At 42.0% G+C, this 21,290-nt stretch overlaps 1 protein-coding gene across 9 annotated transcripts in view; it reads left to right on the plus strand.

Moving 5' to 3' along the window:
• SIPA1L1 (signal induced proliferation associated 1 like 1) overlaps positions 1-21,290 on the plus strand; it is a 363,533-nt gene that overhangs the window by 243,919 nt on the left and 98,324 nt on the right. For all 9 annotated transcript variants that reach the window (XR_014312408.1, XR_014312409.1, XM_082733366.1 and 6 more), the window contains 2 exons: positions 5,539-5,669; positions 10,549-10,737. Coding sequence is in view for 7 of the 9 variants with exons in the window: in XM_082733366.1 (XP_082589492.1) it covers positions 5,539-5,669; positions 10,549-10,737 (320 nt within the window). In the remaining 2 variants the exon portion in view is untranslated. The remainder of the gene's footprint in view (positions 1-5,538; positions 5,670-10,548; positions 10,738-21,290) is intronic.

The following is a 21,290-nucleotide window of genomic DNA, read 5'->3' on the forward strand; positions in this document are numbered from 1 at the left end:
AAAAAAATGAGCTTTGAAATCAGTAGTTAAAATCATGTGTTTGAAATCTGGTACTGCTAGTTGCTCATGGCTAGGTGGTGACTTATTCTCTCTAAATCATTGCTGCCACATCTATAGAAAAGAAGGAAATACCTATATTTCCATGGTGGACATGAATATTAGATAGAATGCTTGGCACAGTGCCTCACTTCCCTGCATTATATCGTTCTGACAGAGTGTTTGCAGTATTGATTTTTGGCATTCCAGTGTGCTGGCACTAAACTGTCATTAGCTTTGGTGGCCCAACACCTGTGTTTCAACTCCTGCATCAGTCCATTTACCCACCATACTTGAATATCCAGTTCCTTCTCCCGTCCCCTCTCCTCCCTCAGACTTCATTATCCTGATTTCTCTCCTCACAGGCTTTCGGCTTCTCTGTAACCCTCCTCTTCTTGTTCCCCTTTCACCCTCCTTCCATTCCCGCAAAAGACAGAGTTGATTTGTGGGTCTGGCTGCAGTTGAATAACTCTACTAGCAAAACGTGCAGGTAGATGGCTGCTGGGAGGAAGGTTCGAGTCCACTGAGCTTGAAGGACAGGAAGAGCCCAGACTGGCCAGAAGGACCAGATAAGATAGCCTTCAAAGGCTGGTATTTTGGTTTTAAAAGAAAAAATCAGTCATTTGTCTTGAAATCAAAGTGTAAGGATTCAGAAATTTGATTTAAGGTGATGTTCTGAATTCTGCTGTCGGAGAGTTACACAGTGCATTAGGATTTTGAACTGAATAAAGTTATGTTCGTGTAGAGAGGGAATGTTTCTAGAACTCTGTAATCCTCGGGAGCAGGAAACAGGGACAGTGCACACAAAAAAACAAGGCTTTTATTGTGTGAATAATTCTCACTCAAATGAAAAGACATTTTGAACAAGCAGTGTCTGATCATGATAGTAGTGAATTTAACACCAGAAACCAGACCAAGATTTCCATCTACCCCAGTGAAACTGAAATAGTTCAACAAAGGGAAATGCCTTCTTGGAAATAATAGCTAGAGCTCTCTTTCAAGGAAAACAAAACAGAATGTAAGTTTAAAAAGCTCTGCTAGAGCTTTTTAAATGGGTTTGAAGATAGAGTCTGAAGAAAGTATTAGAAATTAGTTCTAATCATCTCATGAACATTCCCCCAACTCAGCAGCTGTGAAAAACTGCAAAAAAAAAAAAAAAAAAAAAAACGGTCAGGACTTAATGATGACACACATAAAACTTCTAAATAATCTTTAACCGATTAAAACACCCAGACTTTTCTGTTTTATAAATATTCTTCATTTTTATGTAAGGTTTAGGGTTTTTTTCAGAATAATACTATTTTGGGGCACCTGGGTGGCTCAGTGGGTTAAAGCCTCTGCCTTCGGTTCAGGTCATGCTCCCAGGGTCCTGGGATCGAGCCCCACATCGGTCTCTCTGCTCAGTGGGGAGCCTGCTTCTTCCTCTCTGCCTGCCTCTCTGCCTACTTGTGATCTCTGTCAAAAAAAAAAAAATACTATTTTAATTTTTTCTGCCAATTTATACTAGAGTGATAGGGTTTAATATTGACATTATGATGAATTTGTATTTTGGGGGTCCTAATAATATTTCTATATTTTTGTGTTTGAAATATATGAAATATTTCATTTCAGTGATTTGTCATTTTATGCATTCTTCCTTGAAAATGACGTTTTGGGGGCGCCTGGGTGGCTCAGTGGTTTAAGCTGCTGCCTTTGGCTCAGATCATGATCTCAGGGTCCTGGGATGGAGTCCTGCATCCGGCTCTCTGCTCTGCAGGGAGTCTGCTTCCCTCTCTCGCTGTCTGCCTCTCTGCCTACTTGTGATCTCTGTCTATCAAATAAATAAATAAAATCTTTAAAAAAAATAAAATAAAATGACGTTTTGGAATTAATACACAGAATAAACACTTTGATTTTGCTCCAGTGTTGTCACATTTTAGAGGATGTCTAGACAGCATTTCATTTGAGACCTGCAGGGTGAGAGGACTTAGTCAAATAAAGTAGAGCTGTTGGAAGAATGTTCTAGACAGTCTTTTAGGTGAGAAGGGGCATAGTGAAATTTGAGCAACCGAGAAAAATTCCGTATAGTGGGTTTGGAAGGATGATGGAGGGATCTGACTTGGAACTGGAGTGACAGGCTCACAATAGGCTGAGAGGGCCTTTGGAAAGGCATGGAAAGTATCCAAGAACCCTTGGGAAACCAGAGCATTTAAAACTTAATAGTGATGGTCAGGTCTGCATTTTTAGAAGGATCATCTGGCTGGTGGTGCGAAACTAATGAGAAGACCCACAAATGTCTAGATGGCTGAGGGATGGGAAGGAAGGTAGGTAGATTTGAGAGCTGTGCAGGAGCTGGAATTCCCAGGGGGTCTGGGCTGGACAGCTGGGTGGATGTGGCACTTGTTGCAATTGGGACTGCAGAGAGAGCTCTGCGGGTTGGTGAGGATGGTAACGAGTTCCTGTTTGCAGATGTTCACGGACAGACAGAGTTCCATCGGGAAGATGTGAAGATAAGGGTGGGGGGATTCGAGGTGTCTTTAGTGGGCACCTAGACTCTTTTGAGGTGACAGTAGAAGTTCTTTCTGGGCGTGGGTGGAATATTCATGATGGGAAGAGGAAGGGCACCAGAGGAAGACCCGCCAGAGTGGCCAGAAGAACAATGGGCAGAGGTGGTATCACAGAAACCGGGAGGTGAGTGTGTTTCTAGAGAAAATGATCATCTGTGCCAGATGTTTTGGAGAATTGAAGCACGATAAGGACCAAAATGATGCATTTGCTTTAGCTTGAAAGCTGTCAGTGGTGGCTGTGCGATGAGAGTCGGACTGTAGCAGTTGTGAGGTGAGGAACTAGGCAGCCCTTTCAGGAGGTTGCCAGTGGAAGCAAAGACAAAGGAGAGAACCCAAAGGGTGATAAGGACTTGAGGACAAGTTTTATATTTAAAGATGGAGACATGAGCCTGATTCAGTGATGATGGGAATGAGGAAAAAGAGAGAGACACTGAAGTTGAAGAGGGGGGTTCAAGGTCTCAGGGAAGGTGCAATGAATGGAGGCCAGAATTGCGGGGGAGGTCGGGTTTGGGACTGTAAAGAAAAGGAACACAAGTCTGGATCCAGGTCAGTTTTTGTGTATAATGGCGGACAGTGAGGCTGCTTGCTTCTGATGTGGCTTCTTTCTCCTTGTGGTTAGACAGTTGTTGTCATTTGCTGAGACCAAGGAGAAGGTAGGTGGGGGAAGTGGAAGGAGAACAGAGGACGTCTGCAGTGTCTGCTCCGGGGAGGGGGAGCGAGAGCTGCCTGGGGACCGCCTGAGGGCCGCTGAGGTTACCAGCAGGGAACTGAGAGCAGCCCGGAACAGCTGTCCCCAGCCGCAGAGAACGGCGAACCCACCCGCCTTCCTGAGGACTGTGGGGTGTGTTGGAGGACTTTGTAGAGAGTTGGACTGCAGTCCGACCCCCAAAGTGCAAGGAGCAGACTGTAACGCATGTGGCTCCTGCTCCTCTCGGACACCGGCGCGGTGCAGTCCTGTGCTGCGGCAGTAAAATGCTCCGGGTGGTGATTCAAGCGTTCCTTCTCTCAATGGCCCCAGACCGCTGTCTTGTTTCCTTTAAGTTCTCGTCCACATTTTCATACGATTTCTGTCTCCTGTCTTGGTTTTCTTCCTCCTTGTCTGTTGATCTGTTACATCACTTGCTGCATGCAAGCCTGTGTCAGCCCTACGCTCTGGACATTGTCAACATCTGGAAGGATCACTCCTCTGAAATAAAGCCGCAAGCTTGAAGACCAGACCACCAGGCTTACTAAACTGAGATGCAGAGTAAGAGTAGACAGCCGCGGAGTGTGACGATTCTCACGGGATGTGGTTTGAGAGTGTACATGAGTGTTTGTACACAGATTTCGTGACGCCTATCAGGTTGCTTCTCAGTTGCCCACTTATGAGATGTTCGGTGCCTCTATTCCCACTGAGTTTTCTCATTTTGAATTTCCATGGATTATGACAGTATTCTTGGAGAGCCCTCGTGTATCCTTATATAATCCCTCTTCAGTACCGGCAAAGTGTCTTCATCTATATTACCTGAATTTTAAGACTACATGATTAGACATTTAATGCCATTATTTCTTCTTCTTCTCATGGGCTTTTAAATGCTTTTATATTTCACATGGAAATGATGTGTATTTTCAAATTTATGCATTTTGTAGGAGGGTGACTTACCATGTCATGGCTCCGTCATCTAGCCATGTCACATGTCAATGAGCTAGGACAATGTAAAGTATTGTGGAGGTTCAAAAAACAAATTAGCTACTTTTGTTTTTTAGCTTTTCATATATTTCTGTTTTACGGGATTCCTCATCTGTGAAAATGTCATGTGTGTATCAACAATTTCAACTTTTTTAGAGAATTATATACTTAGTGTATAGTGAATATCATTTTCAAAGTTTTTTTCTATTAATTAACTTAAGTTTCATCCTGACTTCCCCTCTGGTCAAGAGGAAGGAATTCAGCATCAGTCATTTGGTGGCTTCCCTCTAACCCCCCAGGCTGTGCCAGGGTTTGGGGTCATGTGCAGGGCCAGCATGTTGAGGAAAGGGCCCTGAATCGTCAGTCATCTGGCTACACTGCTTACCCAGGAGAGAGCTCTTACCCACCCCAACTGTGCCCTTCGGGTTCATGGCTTTGCAGGATGGCTCTGGTGCTCCCTGTGTGGGAACCACTGGTGAGGCCCAGAGCCCTGGGCCTCAGCTTCTGGCTCTCTCAGCTTCTTCTCCTAGAAGCTCTTTCCTCCGTAGACCCTACTCTTGCTAGGAGACAGTGTGGCTCAGTGACTCCCAGTCCTTTCTCCTCTCTCCTGTTCTAGGAGGTCTTTTCTTTTTTTTTCTTTTTTCTTTAAATATTTTTACTTATTTATTTGAGAGAGAGAACGTAAGTTGGGGGCAGAGCAGAGAGAGAGGGAGAAACAGACTCCCTGCTGAGCAGTGGGGGTTTGGGGGTGGGATGCAGGACTTGATCCCAGGCCCTTGAGATCATGACCTGATGCTTAACTGACTGAACCACCCAGATGTCCCTTGGGAAGTCTTTTTTAATCTGGGGGAAAACCCTCAATCCTCAGTCTCTGTTCTCAAGAGATGTAGGGCTTTTTTCTGTTTTTTTTTGCACAAACACTGGCACTGGCACAAACCTTCCCTTAGGCAAGGAAGCCCACACAGTGTAGCCTATTTAAATGGTAGAATAGAGGGGACAGAACACAAATCTCTTAAAATAATATTAAATAATAAAGTAGTAAGTTGCACACTAGTTTAAAGAAAAAAAAAAAGACACTTAACAAGCCAGTGCTCTTCAGTGTTACCTCCCCTGAGACCAAACTTGTATAGCTAAGTCTCTGTTTTTATAACTCACTGAGGAATATTTGCTAAATGTGTTTATATTTTATTGACATAACTTCTGAGCGATCTAAATATCAGGCAGAATGTAACATTTTTAAAGTGACGTGTCAATTTTCTAATTTTGCTTTGTCTTACTTTACCCAAGAACACTGGAACTACTTTGGGGCCGATGAGAATCTTGGTCCAGTGGCTGTGAGCATTCGAAGAGAAAAACCAGAAGAAACAAAGGAAAATGGATCTCCATACAACTACCGAATAATTTTTAGAACCAGTGAGGTAAGTTGCAAACCAGAAAGACCGAGGCTTGACCGGAGTGAGGAGTCGCAACAACACAGCCGTGGAAGGTACCAGCGCAGAGCTGCCTGGGTCTCAGAATCTGCCGAGGCCACGCTCATCTGTTCTACTGGGGACGGGGGTGCACATCACCATTGGATTTGAATTCTTCCTCTCCATCGACCCTGGGTAGATGCGATAATTGAATGAGGGGTTTTGATTGGGAGAAAGATACTCAGATAAGTGTGGCCCCAGGAAGCTGGAGTCCTCAAGATTCCAAAGTGGATGTTGTGTACCGTGCCCCGGCAGCCGGGCGGCACTGAGCCAGTGGCCTGACAGGTGAGAGCGGGTCACCCAAGAGTTAACTCGCTCTTCCACACTGTTGCTTAGAACCATTTTTGACCCAAGAGGAGGGAAAGAGACTTTTCTTCTTCCACTTCTGCTTGGCCACCCCCTGGGCCTGCTCCCCAGCTGTCAGGAGCCTCCAAGGGACGCGGCGAACCCGAGGCTACTTCACAGCATGGGAGACCGGCTCTTGGGGCTCTCTAGGACTCGGAGTACACATCACGTGTGAATTTTTTTTTTAAAGAAAAAGAAAAGAAAAAAAAAAAAAGAAAAGGAAAGGAAAAATGAAATAGCCACTAAAGCAGTTTTTGTTGGTGGTGCTGTTGTTGTAAACTCATGAACAAGTTTGGGACCCTGAAGTTTCGCCTTTGTTTTCTTTCTAAACACACAGTTGTGCCAGTTACGAATTTGTTACTGCCTCTGTGCACCACATTCACCGTAGGATTGCTCTTGTGCATTGATGCCCAATACCCCGCTGAGGTAGCTAGAAAATAATGGTTTTGAAACCAGATTAAATAGGACATTTACTTCATTTTCCCCATTGGATACAAGGCAGGTTTCAGGGGTTGGCTTCACTTAGTAATTGTTCCTCAGCTTGAACTCTGGGGAAATTAAAAATAGGATTTTTAAAGGCATGCCTTCAGTATCTAACGGGTTGTACGTAGTGGCCACAGAGAACTGAAGAGCTCACATGCCCCACTGTACTTTCTCTCTTAACCAGAGCTATATGTTAAGCAGATTTGGGTGAACATAAAAAGCACAGAGAACACACTGTTTTTTAATCTGGACGTAGGTAGTTGCCTCTTTCTGCCTTCTTAGATTCCTGTCAGCCTGTTTCTTTACTTCTGAGGTTTTTGTCCTCCTGTTCCTACCTGTTTCCCCTCCCAGGGCCACTCCAGTTGCTACCATCCATGACGTCCGAGGGCAGAGTTTTCTAAGAGGGATTGCCCGGCTAGATCAGTTGGTAGAGCATGAGACTCTTAAGAGGGATTCCTCCCTGGCTCCGGTCACTGGTCTCCATGATTGTCCCCTGCAGCTTGCTTCCCAGCTCTCCCTGTCTGGCCCCGGCCTCTCCTCTCCGTCTGGTCTGAACTGCTGTCCTTTCATCCCCTGCCGCCTATGCCCAGTGTTCAGGCTGCACACACAACCCTCCCCACCCCCACTGCTCTGGTCTGACAGTTTAGTCCCCTTCCTGCTAGCCCATCCCATGGTCCCTTGGGTCCATTGCCTTAGCCCTTGACTGGAACATCCGAGTCAAACGTTGTTCCTGCTTTAAGACACCATCATCACTTATTTTTATGTTCAAATTAATGTTTAACTGACAGCTCTGTTACTAAAGTTGTTCAGGCCAGAAACTTAAAGTCACACTGGACTCCTGTCTCCTCCTGGCCTCCTAACCCCCAGTCTGGTCTGTCAGCAAAGCTTGTTGACTCCGTCTTCACAATATGCCCAGAATTCAGCCTCTTCTTTCATCCCACCACCTTGGTTTGGGCCAGGCCACCATCCTCTTTCTCTGAGAGCCTTTCTTCTGGCTCTGCCTTTAAGCCCTGCAGGGATTCTTTAGAAATGTAATCCAGATCTGTCATTCCTCAGTGCAAAATCCTTTAAAGGTTTCCCATCTCCTGAGTAACAGCCGGTCAGTGTCCTTGCTAATTTAGGCTTCCTTCCCCTCCAGGCCGCCTCAGTGCCTCTGCCTCAGGGCTCAGCTATTCCTTATTCCTCTGTCCTGCAGAGTCCTTCCCCTGGCTTCCTCAGCTGCAGCTCTCTCATTGCCTCCTGACCTTTACGCATAAATCACAGGGGCCTTCTTTGGCCGCTGGATCTAAAATTTCTACTCCCACACAGCCCATTTCATGTCTCATGCTAGGCTTTATTTTTTTCACGAACATTTATTACTGTCTCACATGTAGTACTTTTTATTTTGTTTGTTTTCTGTCTCCCCGACGAGAATTTAAGCCCCATGAAGGTGGGACTGTTGCTTGAGTGGTTCATGACTACACGTCTAATGCGCGGAATCCTAGGTCATGCTCTCCCTTCCTCTCTCCTTCCTGTCCTTTCTAATGTGTATGTAATGAAGTGTCCCTAGCTTTCTTGTTAACTTTTTCCTTTCCGATCAAAGTCATCCTTAAATGTGGTGTAACTATAATATCCTAGTGAGGCTTTTCACAAAAATTAACTAACGAAAGTCCTTTGAGAGAAATATCTCTAGATGCCGGTCCCTGTCCCACAGACACTTCCGCTGTTTCCTCTTGCATTTCAATAGAAATCATCAGTGCACAACCTAAACATGTTTATAAGCCTGACAGTTTATGAACAAAACCTTACAGCATGTGAATGTTTTTAAGCAAAGGTGCACCAAGACTTCTTAAGATCCTTGTCTTATTTCTGGAAATCGTTAAGAAAAATGGCAGCAATGCTAGTGATCCAGATAGAAAAAAATGAGTCTGTCTTTTTTTCCTCTGCTTTGGCTTCCGTGAGGTGAGCTGCTATCTTTCTGTGGTGCAGGATTAGCCTTCCTGGTCTTGGTTTCTCCACTGAACAGACTTCAGCCTGTGTAGCTTCCTGTCCCCAGGCACAGGTGGTCCCATGGAAGCAGGGGCACAGTAACTGGGTTGTTCCGCAGTTTACCGTGATTTAAAACTCAAACAGAAGAAAGCTTCAGAAGACATTTCTGTCAAATTCCATATTAAATCATAGGAAAAATGTTTTTATTACACAAGCGTTATTTGAAAACAAATTATTTATAAATGAAAGAAAAGATATTAATTAAATGGATAGTACCTTGTTCTTGTATTGAGAGCAAGATGCTGGTAAATTTTGCTTTTCCTGCCCTTCTCTCTCTTCCCCATCAGCTGGGAAATGTTAGAGATTTGCCTTCTCTGGTGCCTGTTCCTTTGGTTTCCATTTCCCTGCTAACCGTGTTTCATGCCCCTTTGCCTGGTTTCTGAGCCTCCTAACAGCTTCCTTCCAGCTAGACTGTCTGCCTGCGGCTTCTTCCTCCTGCAGTTCATCTGAAGGTACACGTCCTCTTCCCCATTCAAACGAGGTCTGAGGCTCCGTGGGGTGCCTGACAGGGCACAGCTCCCTCACGCAGGCACTCATGCTCCTGGGCCCCGGCTTCCCTGTCCGCCCTCCTGGGCGCTCCCCTCAGATCCTGCTCCACCACCGTGGTGGCTCTTTCCACCCCATATCTTGTTCTTCTTTGCTCTCCCACATGCTCTTTTACAGAACTTACACACACACCCCCAATCTCGTGGCCCCTTTTTAGTGCCAAGCCTTCCGTGAGGGCCTTTTCTTATGCACTGAGCCACAACATCGTGTACTCTGCCTTTGGACTCTCTTAGAACCTGAGCTTGTTACACTCTTCTTAGCAAATTCAGCCTTCCGAATTGCCGCTGAGGGCTGCTTCCCTCGTCCCCTCGCACACAGCGCACCTGGCCGTCTGCAGGCACGCCTTCCTCTGTCTCTGGCCACACCTGCTGCGGGTCGGTGCCTGCTGACCTGCTGGCTTCATGGGAAGGTGTTCAGTGTGATGGGGTTTTTTCTTAAGTCACCATACAATGTTTACATTATAGTAACAGTTTTGCTGTGTGACACTTTCTGGGAATTAAGATTCCTCTAGGCTTCATGTTTACTCCAACAAATCATCATTACATGGAGAAATTTCTTTGGTGATGTTTATATTTCGTAATAATGGAAAGTGGTTTAAGAAATAAGGGGAAATCTTGGGGTGCCTGGGTGGATCAGTGGGTTAAAGCCTCTGCCTTTGGCTCAGGTCATGATCCCTGAGATGCGGATCGAGCCTTGCATTGGGCTCTCTGCTCAGCACGGAGCCTGCTTCCTCCTCTCTCTCTCTCTCTCTGCCTACTTGTGATCTCCGTCTGTCAAATAAATAAATAAAATCTTTAAAAAAAAAAAAATAAGGGGAAATCTAAAGTGATTTTCAGTGCTGTTGTCTAGGCTGCTGTACTACCTGCAGTCATGGTCACACTATCGTAGCATTATAAATATAAATAGTATATGCTTGTGAGCAATATGTTATGAAATTTAAAACTTTATCCTTCCCTTTATCTTTTGTAATAAAATAATAGAATTTTGTAATGTAATGTAAAATAATTGCATAGTAAAATAATGTAATATAAAATAAAAGGAAGGTGTAACATCTAAGTCCTGAGCCTTTATTCTTCAGATATTTCTCTGGGATATGTCCTTCCTAATTTGGTTAGTGGTATTTTACAGCCATATAAAGACTTGATCTTATTGAGCTCTCTAAGGAAATGCTCTATTTGGTTTTTAAGTAGGTGTCCCTGAAAGGCTTGATGATGAGTGCCTTTGGACTTGGCTGGGTCTTGGAAGTGTTGGCCTCTTTTCATACAGACTTCTTCTACCCCTCCTTCATTCTTTCTCCCTCACCAGCTTCCCCTACAGAAGCCCTTCCCTGCTCCTCAGCAGCCCCTTCCCCTAGGCGGTAGCATTCGATGTACTTACGTCTCTCCTGCACCCAGAGTCCTCAACGGAGCACGCATCTGTCTTTCAGCTCATGACACTGAGAGGCTCAGTCCTGGAGGACGCCATTCCCTCAACAGCCAAGCACTCGACAGCCAGAGGACTGCCCCTGAAGGAAGTGCTGGAGCATGTGATTCCTGAGCTCAATGTCCAGTGCCTGAGGTTGGCCTTCAACACTCCCAAGGTCACGGAGCAGCTCATGAAACTGGATGAACAAGGGGTGAGTTTGACTTCTGGGGGAGGGCATTCTTGCTGCTCAGATTAACTGCTAGGTTTCCAGAATACAGACCTCGATACTTCTTTTTTGTCAGGAAAAACTGATACCATATATGACAAAGGATGGTCTCTTTGCAATTACTCATTTTCTCCTTAACTCTCTGAACATTTCTCATCCGATAAAATTTTCGGTCTGAATTGATAGATACAGTTCTTAAACTGTGTTCAGTATAAACTTTCACTATAAAATCTTCCATAAATGCAGTGAATTTTTCAGATACTCTAGGAATAAGTAGTAGTAGTAGTAAGAGGCTCTGTTTTAAGTGCTTTAAATATGTTACCCATTTTATTCTCCCAACCCTATGAGACTGGCACCATTATTATCCCCATTTTAGAGATGAGGACCCTGAGGTTCAGGAAATTGAGTATAAGCCCAGGTTCACATAGTAAGTTCGAAGCCTGTGCTGTTAGCCGCTGTACCCTTAAACGCTTCAATTTTCAAAAGTCTATTTATGCCATCGAAGATGTATGCTAGCCAAGATTTTAAAAATCTGTGTCCTAATTAGTCACAAATGATCAAGATGTTCTCACTTCCAAACTTACTGTACCTTAATGTTTGGCCATTTGGTCAATATGCAGATGGTTGATAGGATAATCTACACAGAGACAGCAAAAGGGTAGAGAACAGAAAGTTATGCTTTGGAAAATTCACTAACCAAGGATTCTGCTTGGAATAGTTTGAGCATCTGGGCTAGTTGTGTTAGATGCTGTATTTATATACTCTGATTCTCTCTTTGAACATCTTTGAACATTTCAGCCATATTACATCCTGGCACTATGACTAATTATAGCTTTACTATTGCAATTAAAAAAATTCTCCAAATATAAAATTGGTCCACTTATTGAATGCCATTTTATGAGCAAATTTTGATGGCATCTCCTTAATTAACCAAAAATTCCAACATTATTAAAATGACTAGGAGTTTAAAAAAAAATCCATTTTAAGGTGTACCCTTTTAAGTCAGCCAGTGTTAGGAGCCAGTGGCTGGACACAACTTTTCAAACCATTGCTCTCTGTCCATTCACTTTACTTGTCAGAGAGCCCAGCCGATGTCTGTTCTGTAGGTAGATTTCAAGTAGGCTCTGCGTGTCCACGTTAATAACTTTCAAATCAGGCATACTTGGAATGTTTCAGAAGACCACCGATGTACCAGTAAGCTCAACTGTTTGGGGGCTGTTTTCTAGTAAATGTTCTGAAATTTAGTCTAACAGAGGAGGAATAGAAAAATGAGGATTGGGTTCTACTTTATGGATTCAGTCTTTCCAGTTACTGTGCTTTTCAAGGAGAATTATATTTAGACATTGATAATGTAATCACAAATTGAACATTCTAAATCCTACATTAGAACAGGTTATTTTATAGAAAGGAGGTATTTTTTGCCATTTTTCTGTTTTTGTACCCATATTCAGGAAAAAGTGGGTGCCCTAATTATAGACATCTTGTGTGGTCTCTGGTTCATCTTATGCCCTCTCTTAGTGATGAACACTTTCTGGTCCCATCAACATAGAAAAGATAAGAACACTAGATAGTGAGTTTAACTTAAAGCTAAATTTATTTAATTCACAAAACTGCCTATGCTACATTTATGGGCTGCTTATTCTTAGGGGTTATTAAAATATCCTTTCCTTCATAAATTATTGATGATAATATGTGTTAGTTTCTTTAATGCCTTTCATCTGAGAAATTAAAATTTGGCAACCTAGGGTAGTCTCCCCAGTTTTATTTTGGACATTTTACTAGGCAGTAAAACCCAGAAGTTTGAAGCCTGCTGTTCTAATCTGCGGCTCTAAATCTGGACTAAGGAGCACCTCCCCGCACCCCATCCCTCCCAACCCCCAACTCCCTTGGCCTCTGTCTTTTCATTTATATCTCCATAGTATTCAAAGCCAGGATTGTGCTGATAAAAAGCAGATGACATGCATACTTGAGCGTTTAGTCTGGGGAGTCATTTTTTTTTTTTTTTTTTTTTTTTTTTTTTTTTGGTAGGAAATCTCATTAAGGCCTTGGAATCATTTTGAGAAAATGATTATTTTCATGCGTTTATATATACAGATTTTTAAAAAGAAATGCATCTAAGTGCAGTGGATTACACATTTGAATCATTGCAAAGCATTTTCTGTTTCCGTCCATGTCATCATTTTTAAAAATTTCATGCTTTGTTCATCCTTACATTTAAAAAGATTCATAGAATGTTATCAGGAAACTAGACTTACTGAAAAGAACTTCTAGATGTCCCCTTAAGTTTTATTTAAGCAATTCCTTTAGTATCTTTTTTCCTTTAAACAGCATACATGATTATGCTTGGAAAAAGAAAACACTGTTTACTTGCTTCATTGCGACATTTTGCCTTCTAGATCTCTGGTACTTTATTTTTTCATTTTACCACTTCTAAAAAGCTGAAATGAATAGAAGAACAAATTAAAATTTTATCTGTAATATATGAAAGAAAGCATTTCACAAAAATATAAAAAATGTATTTTTCATTTGATTAGACTGATATGTTTGTGGGAACTGAAGGTGGGTGTTTTAATTTCTGAAGTTTTAGAAAATAAATATATGCTTATCCACATTTTATATGTGGCTTCTCTGAGCTTTCACATTCTCTTTCCTGATGCCTTTTTGGGCTCTCACTATTTATTGATGTTCATTTCCATCGTCCTAGACAAGGCAATACCCTACCAGTGATTTCACACTGTCAATAATTTAGAACAGACTGTGACTCAGAAAATTTGGATCAGTTCTGGATTTGGTTTATCCATCTTGGTCCTAGACCTTCACTTATTAGATAATTGAGAACATCATTTATGATAAAAATAAATTAGATCAGCATGTATGTTTACTTAGTGCACTGCCATAAGCACATTAGCACATGTCCTGACTTACTTTTTACAGTGCCCTGCACAGGACTTCTAATCATTGGCCCATTTTATGCTTGAGAAGATTGAGACTTTCAGAAGTTCTCAGTGCTGTTTTCCCTTAATAGTCCTGACCACTGGGTATACACATTTGCAGAATACTGCCCTTTGTTTTTACGACTTGCAAGTTTTTATACTTCTGCATGTCTTGAATTATTTAGATATTCAAAACTATGTTGTAAAATATCAGGAATTTCATGATCTCTTCAGGCCAACTTTTTAATAATATAGCTAATAGTTACTTTTAAATTTGCCATGTCAGAGCCATTTTCTTCATCAGTCACTTAAAAACATCTTTATCTCATCTATTCTGTGCAAAGGGAATGGAAAGCCACTGTGCTGGGCACATGATGTGCTCCAAAGAACTATTAGCTGTGGTTGATAATGATAAAATATTAGTTTATTAGTGGCCTGTTACATGCACTATCTCATTTAACCTTTGTGAGCATCCCATGAGAGCACTGCTAGTACAGGCCAAATAATATGTTATGTTCACGGTCATAGGTAAGCACAACTGTTTCAAATCTAATAAATGCTTATTGAGAACCACTCTCTACGGATTGTTAAATACTACAGAGAATAAATAGGCTAGTAAGACACAGTTCTGACCTATGAAGGAGACAAGGTCATAAATTACTATAATGAAAGTCAGGTTTAATATAATGAGTATAATAAAGAGAATTGCAAACAAAGAGCAACGAGGTGCAGGCCAACAGGGCCAAGCCATGACTGATGAGGCCTGTTCCCAAGATGGGCCATGGAAGGGAGGAGGATTTCCTCAGGGCGGTGGTCAAGACCCAGAACAGTAAGAACAAAGCATGGAGGGAGGGAAGCAGAGTGTGGTTATGGCAGTGGACAGCGTAGCTGCACAGGAATGGGAGGCACATTTAAGAGTAGTAAAAATAGGGTTTTTTTGGTTTTTTTTTTTGTTTTGTTTTTATTGAGCAGTGACCAAGCCAGGCATCCTATGAAGCAATTTACATGAATTATTTTAATTAGTTCTCAGAATTCTTTGGTGTCTGTGCTGTTATTGTTCTTGATCTACAGGCAAGAGCACTGAGGCACAAAGAGGCCGAAAGACCCCCACCATTCACAGTTAGGGTCTGGTGGCAGCGGTCCTGAGTGCAGGCATTCGAATTCCAGAGCCTTCACCCTTACGCAGTGCACTGAACACCCTGTCCTCCTTTACCTCCCTTGAGTGGGAGAAGAAATTGGAAAGACGGCTCCAAGCAGTACTGCTGCTGACTTCGGCGTCTAATATTAAGTAGAACATATTAAATTATAGTTGCCAGTTTGCAGTAGAGAGAATTGGTAATCCTGTTTCATTAGGAAATGTCAAGTTTCATGTACGTGGTAGTGGTTTTACCTAAATGAGTATCTCCACTATTTTTCTAGATAATTATTAAAAATGCAAAAAAATGAAAATATTTATTGGGCTTTCTATTCCTTAAAAACTTATGCCTAAGTTATTGAAGTTAAAGGGGAAAATGATCATATCTAATTAGGTCTGCAAGATTTATTTCAAGAAGAAATGTTAAGGAAAGAAGCAAGTGTTATTTGGTAATGAATACCACTGATTCTTTGATTAAAGATATGGATGAAATTCTGTGCTGACAGAGGATATTCGTTGCCACATTGCCTTATTTTATTGAGGATAAATGAGTTTGACCAGCCACTCTCTTCTTTGATTCAGGCAGCCAGATTTGAAGAATAAACCATAAGGAAAACATCTTTCCCAAAACCCCTTTTATATGAATGAAGCTTTGGCAGAACAATTACCATTCCTGAGATTTTCTTCTTCTTTTAGATTATGATAACAGCTAGTACCCAATTAAATTCAGATGGCCACCACTTTGGTTCTAAACCGCTCATGGACCTATATGTCTGCTATCAGGAGGGAAATACACATGACCATCATCAGGCCAGGGGAAGAAGGCACTGGCATTTGTAGCTTTATTTCGTCTCTTCACAAGGATTCTGCCCTGGCTCATCCATGCTCTTGTGCTGGGCTGAGGCTGGGCTGGATGTCTAGCTGGAGTCCTGTCCAGTGCGAAGCTTCTCTGATTAGCACAGCAGTTGGCTGTGGTGGGACCGCAGTTTGCAGGATGGATTTGAGCATGGTAAAGTCATGCAGTGGGGATTCTTTGGTTCACAGTCCAGAAAGAGTAATGGAGGGCAAATATCTCAGTCTTGGCTTTAAATTGTGGATTGTGTTTTAAATTCAGCTTTAGAACAAAAATCTAAACTGGTTTCTTTCCTACAGGACTTACCTTAACTAGCTAATATCTTCAAATGGTGCAGAAATCAAACTAATTATGTTTACTTGGAGGGATCCCATTCCTACTCTGTTCTATTTCCTCCCCTCTCTTCCTACATAGTTGTTACCCTTTTGCTAGTTTCTTATATAGTCTGTCTTTCTTTATACAGATACCATCATATATGCATATAGAGTCTTATTTTTTCCTGATACAGAATATAGCATGCTGTAGACACTTTCTTTTTTCACTGAGTAATGAATTTTGGAGATCTTTCTATATCAATATCTAAGAAAGCTTTCCCATTGTTTTTATGGCTACATAATACTCTTGTGTTGCTGTACCATAATTTATCAGTTTCCCTTATTGATGGACATTTGGATTGATTCCAGTCTTTTCCTATTACAAACAATGATGCAATGAAGAGCCTTTTTCTGTATAATAGAAATTTGTCTTAATGCCAAATCAAAACCAGGTACATTTATTATCAATTTAATACACAATATGAAGCTTTTTATTTTTGTGAGAAATTTTGCACATTAGGGAAGATTATTGCATGTTTGTATAAAAATTTTTTATGTTACGCCAAGGTAAAAATAGCTTGGAATATGTCTGTGCACAAATAAAAATAATTTTGACAGCATCTCAGTCAGCTTTTTAAAATAACTTTCCGACCAGTATCCATGTCATTTTAAAAGTGATTTTATTTTTGTTAGTAATTTCCAGTGAGGATTAACTTTCTAAATGGCATTTTTTGCCCACAACACTGAATTTTTCCAGTCTCTTTGACATTCTTTTTAGGGGATAGTGTAGCGATGAGTCTTTTAAGAAGTGGTTAAGAAATTCATCATGTTAAATGCTGTAAGTGTGAATGATGAGGATTTTGAAAAATGAACAAGGTCTTCACGTCCAGTATTGACGGAATGGTTTGCTCAGACCAGCTTACCTAGTTAGAATAACCAGGAACACTGGACAAAATAGTTTTTAAAAGTAAAGTAAGTTCGTACTTTTGCTTCTGGAAATGCAGAGTAGATCTATTTTTTGCCCATTCTTCCTGCTAAGTAAAGCTAAAAACCTTGTGCACTGTATATAAAGCAAACAGAAAATGAATTTGCAAAGTGGAGCGAAGGAGGCACATTGGCTAAGGATCGAGGGATTTGAGGAACAACAGTGGTTTATTCATTATAAAAAGAGAAGTAGGGAGGAACTTGCTCAACTTAACAGAAAACATCTACAGCTTATATCCTCCTTACTGTGAAAGACTTAGTATTCAGAAGGCGAGAACACTGTCACCATTGCTGTTTAACATGATACTGGAAGTTCTAGTCAGCGCAATAAGGCAAGAAAAGGAAAAGAAAAAAAATGGATAAAGGAAAGAAAAAAAGGACAGATAAAGGAGAGAAAAAAAAAACTGTCCCTTTTTCAGTGACATGGTAGTCTATGTACAAAACCCCAAAGAATCTACAGAAACTTCCTAGGACAATGGAAGTGTGTTCAGCAAGGTTATAGGATTGAGCATCAGCTCACAGTGATCAGTTTGATATCTTTGTTGGTTCTTTTAATTGAAGTAGAGCTGACATACAATGTTATGTTAGTTTCAGGTGTGCAACTCAGTGGTTCAGCGAGTCTCTGCGTTATTCTGTGCTCACAAGGGTCCTGCCATCTATCACTGCAATGCTGTGACAGTACCAGGGACTGTATTCCCTGTGCCATACCTCTCCTCCCCCTGACTTACTCTTTGCATAACTAGAAACCTGTACCTCCCACTCCCCTTCACCCATTTTGTCTTTCCCACTTTCCCACCCCACTCTGAGCAACCACTGGTTTGTTCTCTATATTTATGGGTCTGTTTCTGCTTCGTGTGTTGGTCTGTTTCAGATTTCACATATAAACAAAATCCTATGGTATTTGTCTTTCTCTGACTTATTTCACTTAGCGCAATACCCTTTAGGTCCATCTGTGTTGTTGAAAATGACAAGATCACATTCCTTTTTATGACTGAGTAATATCCCATTGTATATATGTACCACATCTTCTTTATCCATTCGTCTATTAATGGACAGTTAGGTTGCTTCCGTGTCTTGGCTATTGGAAATAATGCTGCAATAATAATAGGGGTTCATTTATCATTTTTAATTAGTGTTTTCATTTTCTTTGGGTAAATGCACAGTAGTGGAATTAGTGGATCATATGATATTTCCTGTTTTAATTTTTTTAAGGAACCTCCATTCTGTTTTCCACAGGGGCTGCCCCAATTTGCATTCCCACTAATAATGCACAAGGGTTCCTTTTTCTCCACATTCTCCTCAACACTTGCTATTTCTTGTGGTTGTGATTTTTGTCATTCTGAGGTAATATCTCATTGTGGTTTTGACTTGGATTTTCCTGATGATTAGTGACGTTGAGCATCTTTGCATGTGTCTCTTGGTCACCTGTTTGTCTTCTTTAGAAATCTATCTATTCGGGTTCTCCCCTGTTAAAATCAACCATTTGTTGGGCTCTGCAGCCTAAAGAAAAGGTAGAAGCCAGCACAGGTTTCTAGAGTGCCAAAGAGTAACTCTCACAGTGGGTTTTACTCAACAAAAATATTCTTTAAAAATGTAGGGAAAAGTAATTTATAGTTGGGGGTGGGGGACAGTGATCATCTGAGTTGATACAGGGATGGGCTACAAATGGGAACCAGGAAACTCGGAAATGATGGAAATTTTCTGTATTTTGATAGTGGTACCAGGTGTATTAGAACTTATTAAATCCAGCAGATGCAGTTTGCTGTTCAGAAATATATGCCAATAAAGTTGATCTAAAAATTCAAGGCAGATTTCTGCTTCTAGCCAAGATTAAGAAAGAGGGGCTGGATTTACCTTTTTTTTTTTTTTTTAAGATTTTATTTATTTATTTGAGAGAGAGAGAGAGCATGAGAAGGGAGAGGTCAGAGGGAGAAGCAGATTCCCTGTTGAGCAGGAAGCCTGATGTGGGACCCGATCCCAGGACTCCAGGATCATGACCTAAGCTGAAAGTAGTTGCTTAACCAACTGAGCCACCCTGGCGCCCCTGGATTTACCTTTTCATCTGAAACAACTTTAAAAAAAAACTAGGCAAAACAATGAAACAATGGTTTTTAGCATTTGGGGCATTAGGCAGCAAAGGACAGTGATCTCTGGGAGGTGGAAAGCAAGTTAAATGGATAGATCACACCAGCTTTCTGCCTGAAGGGTTTGCAGACTGCGGTACAGGGCTGGAGTGTGAGGGGTTGGGGGGTGTCTGTGGAAGCCCAGCGGTCTCCCAAGTCAGACATACAGCTTAGTCCAGGGAAACCAAGGAGGGGGCAGCCTTTGCAGAAATGAGTACTAGTAAGTGCGTGCATTTGAGGAAACAACTTGAGTCCGGGGTGAGAACCACCTTCCAGGTTTACGGGGACAAATCCTTAGTCCTCCCACAAGGCCAGGAATAGCTTCTGCCTCTACCAAGTCAACTGGAGAACCTCCTAGTTCCCATGGCAGAGAATCCTCTCAGCATGGTTTTGCCTCAGTAGTGGGGCAAAATTATCCTTAAGTTAGACATTACTGTTGTACGGCCTAACGGAGTTTAAAAGCAAGAACTGAAAGGATCAGACTACTTCCAAATATCTGTGTTCCAGAGCAAAGCTCAGGCCCCCTCACAGCTTCATGGCCCACAGTCTGAGAACCGCCTCACAGTGAAATACCATGACTCATACCGATGGATTAAGTCAAATAATGTAAAGATTGTATAAGAATTTCAAAACTGGATTGTCTTGTGGTCTTTGCCGCCCCAGTAGCCTCACTGAGGCCGGGACACCAGGCAAGAAGAGGTGGAAATGCAGAACTGAGAAGTTGCTTACTCAGTTATGTTTTTGTTGGTGGAGGGTTCTGACTTTATCATCCATCCTTGCAGACACTCAGGGCTCTGAGTGTTTGTATTTGTTTCTTTAATTCTATGTTGAAGTTTCCACCTAATTAGAGGAAGAGCAATTTTATCTACTGTTGGTTCCTAGCTCTGAGAGCCCATATCACTTTGGTGGATTTTAAGGACACTCTGCTTTATTGACCTTCATGTCAAATATAACCTTTGCCCTGTTCGATTGACCACCATTCCTTGTTATAGTAGAAACATTGGTGGGGGTCTAAATGCTTCCAGAAGGCTCCCTGTCAGCCGATGATGTGCAAGCATGGGATCGTATAGCATGGCCCTGAGATTAACCAAAGTGAGGATCTCAAACTGTGGGTAAACACAGGCCTGTTCCCAGGATGGCTTCCGGTGTCCTCATAACTCTATTCTGAGAAGGACACAGAAGGATTATATATTCATGTATGTAAACCCATACAGATGTGTTTGTGTTTGTCTCAAAAAAAAAAGAAGAGTGCTGTTTTATATAACCTCCTAACGACTCACAACCCCAAACCATAGCTCCGCCTCCGTGTACATTTGCTCTTTCTCTTGAAATGGTCTGTGTTCTATTTACCTCACTCCTCTTCCCCAGCTCCTCTCTTCTGGCAGGGGGCAGGGCTGCTAACGAAGGATTGCAGGGGCCTGCGTTCGGAGAATACCACCTACCTTGATTTAATTGCAGTAGAAACCACGAATACAGTCAGATTGTCACATTAGAGGATAGAGCAGTGACATTTGGCACAGTTTCAGACTGGAGGAAACCTGACATTCGAACAAATTTCATAATCCTCTTAAAGGCTCCTTCTTTTCACAAGCAGCAGATGCCAGTTTGTTCTCCGAGCTGCCGGTGGAGTTCACCAGAGGATGAGAAATCCATCAGAAGGAGGCGGCACACTGTCTCATTGTCCTCGGATTCAGCTCCTCCAGTGGTTTCGGGGGAAGTTTCCTTACTTCTCTCTGTAGTGAACTCCTTTCTTTATAGAAATGAATCCTTTTGAATTTTGCACAGTGAAATCTTAGGCCTTTATCTGAGAAGTTTTACAAAGCCATCCACAAATCCAGTGTCACTCTGATGCTTTCTCTTGAACAGGATGACTTTTGTTTTACATTGTGGCCTGAAAAGGCTGATCTGGGAGGCACAGAGCCAAACAGCAAATAGCTCAAAACCCCTTCCTTTCTCCACATTCCTTCCTCTCTTTGATAGCCCTTCCTGCAGGGAGACAGTAGAGATCTGGCCACATGAAGGACTTCTTTTGTAGTTGACACAGAGCCTACCACAATTTCTTATTTGTTGAGACTTAATAGGGTAGGTACTCAGATTAATTCTAAGGCCCAGGTGAGATCCCTACCTGTGGGAGTCACCCTGCGGACATTAGCCACATCCAGACACTTGAAGCAGGCTGGCTGAGAGAGGGGAGAC

Source organism: Mustela nivalis (assembly GCF_964662115.1).
Source record: "Mustela nivalis genome assembly, chromosome: 6".
Classification (NCBI taxonomy): Eukaryota; Metazoa; Chordata; class Mammalia; order Carnivora; family Mustelidae; genus Mustela; species Mustela nivalis.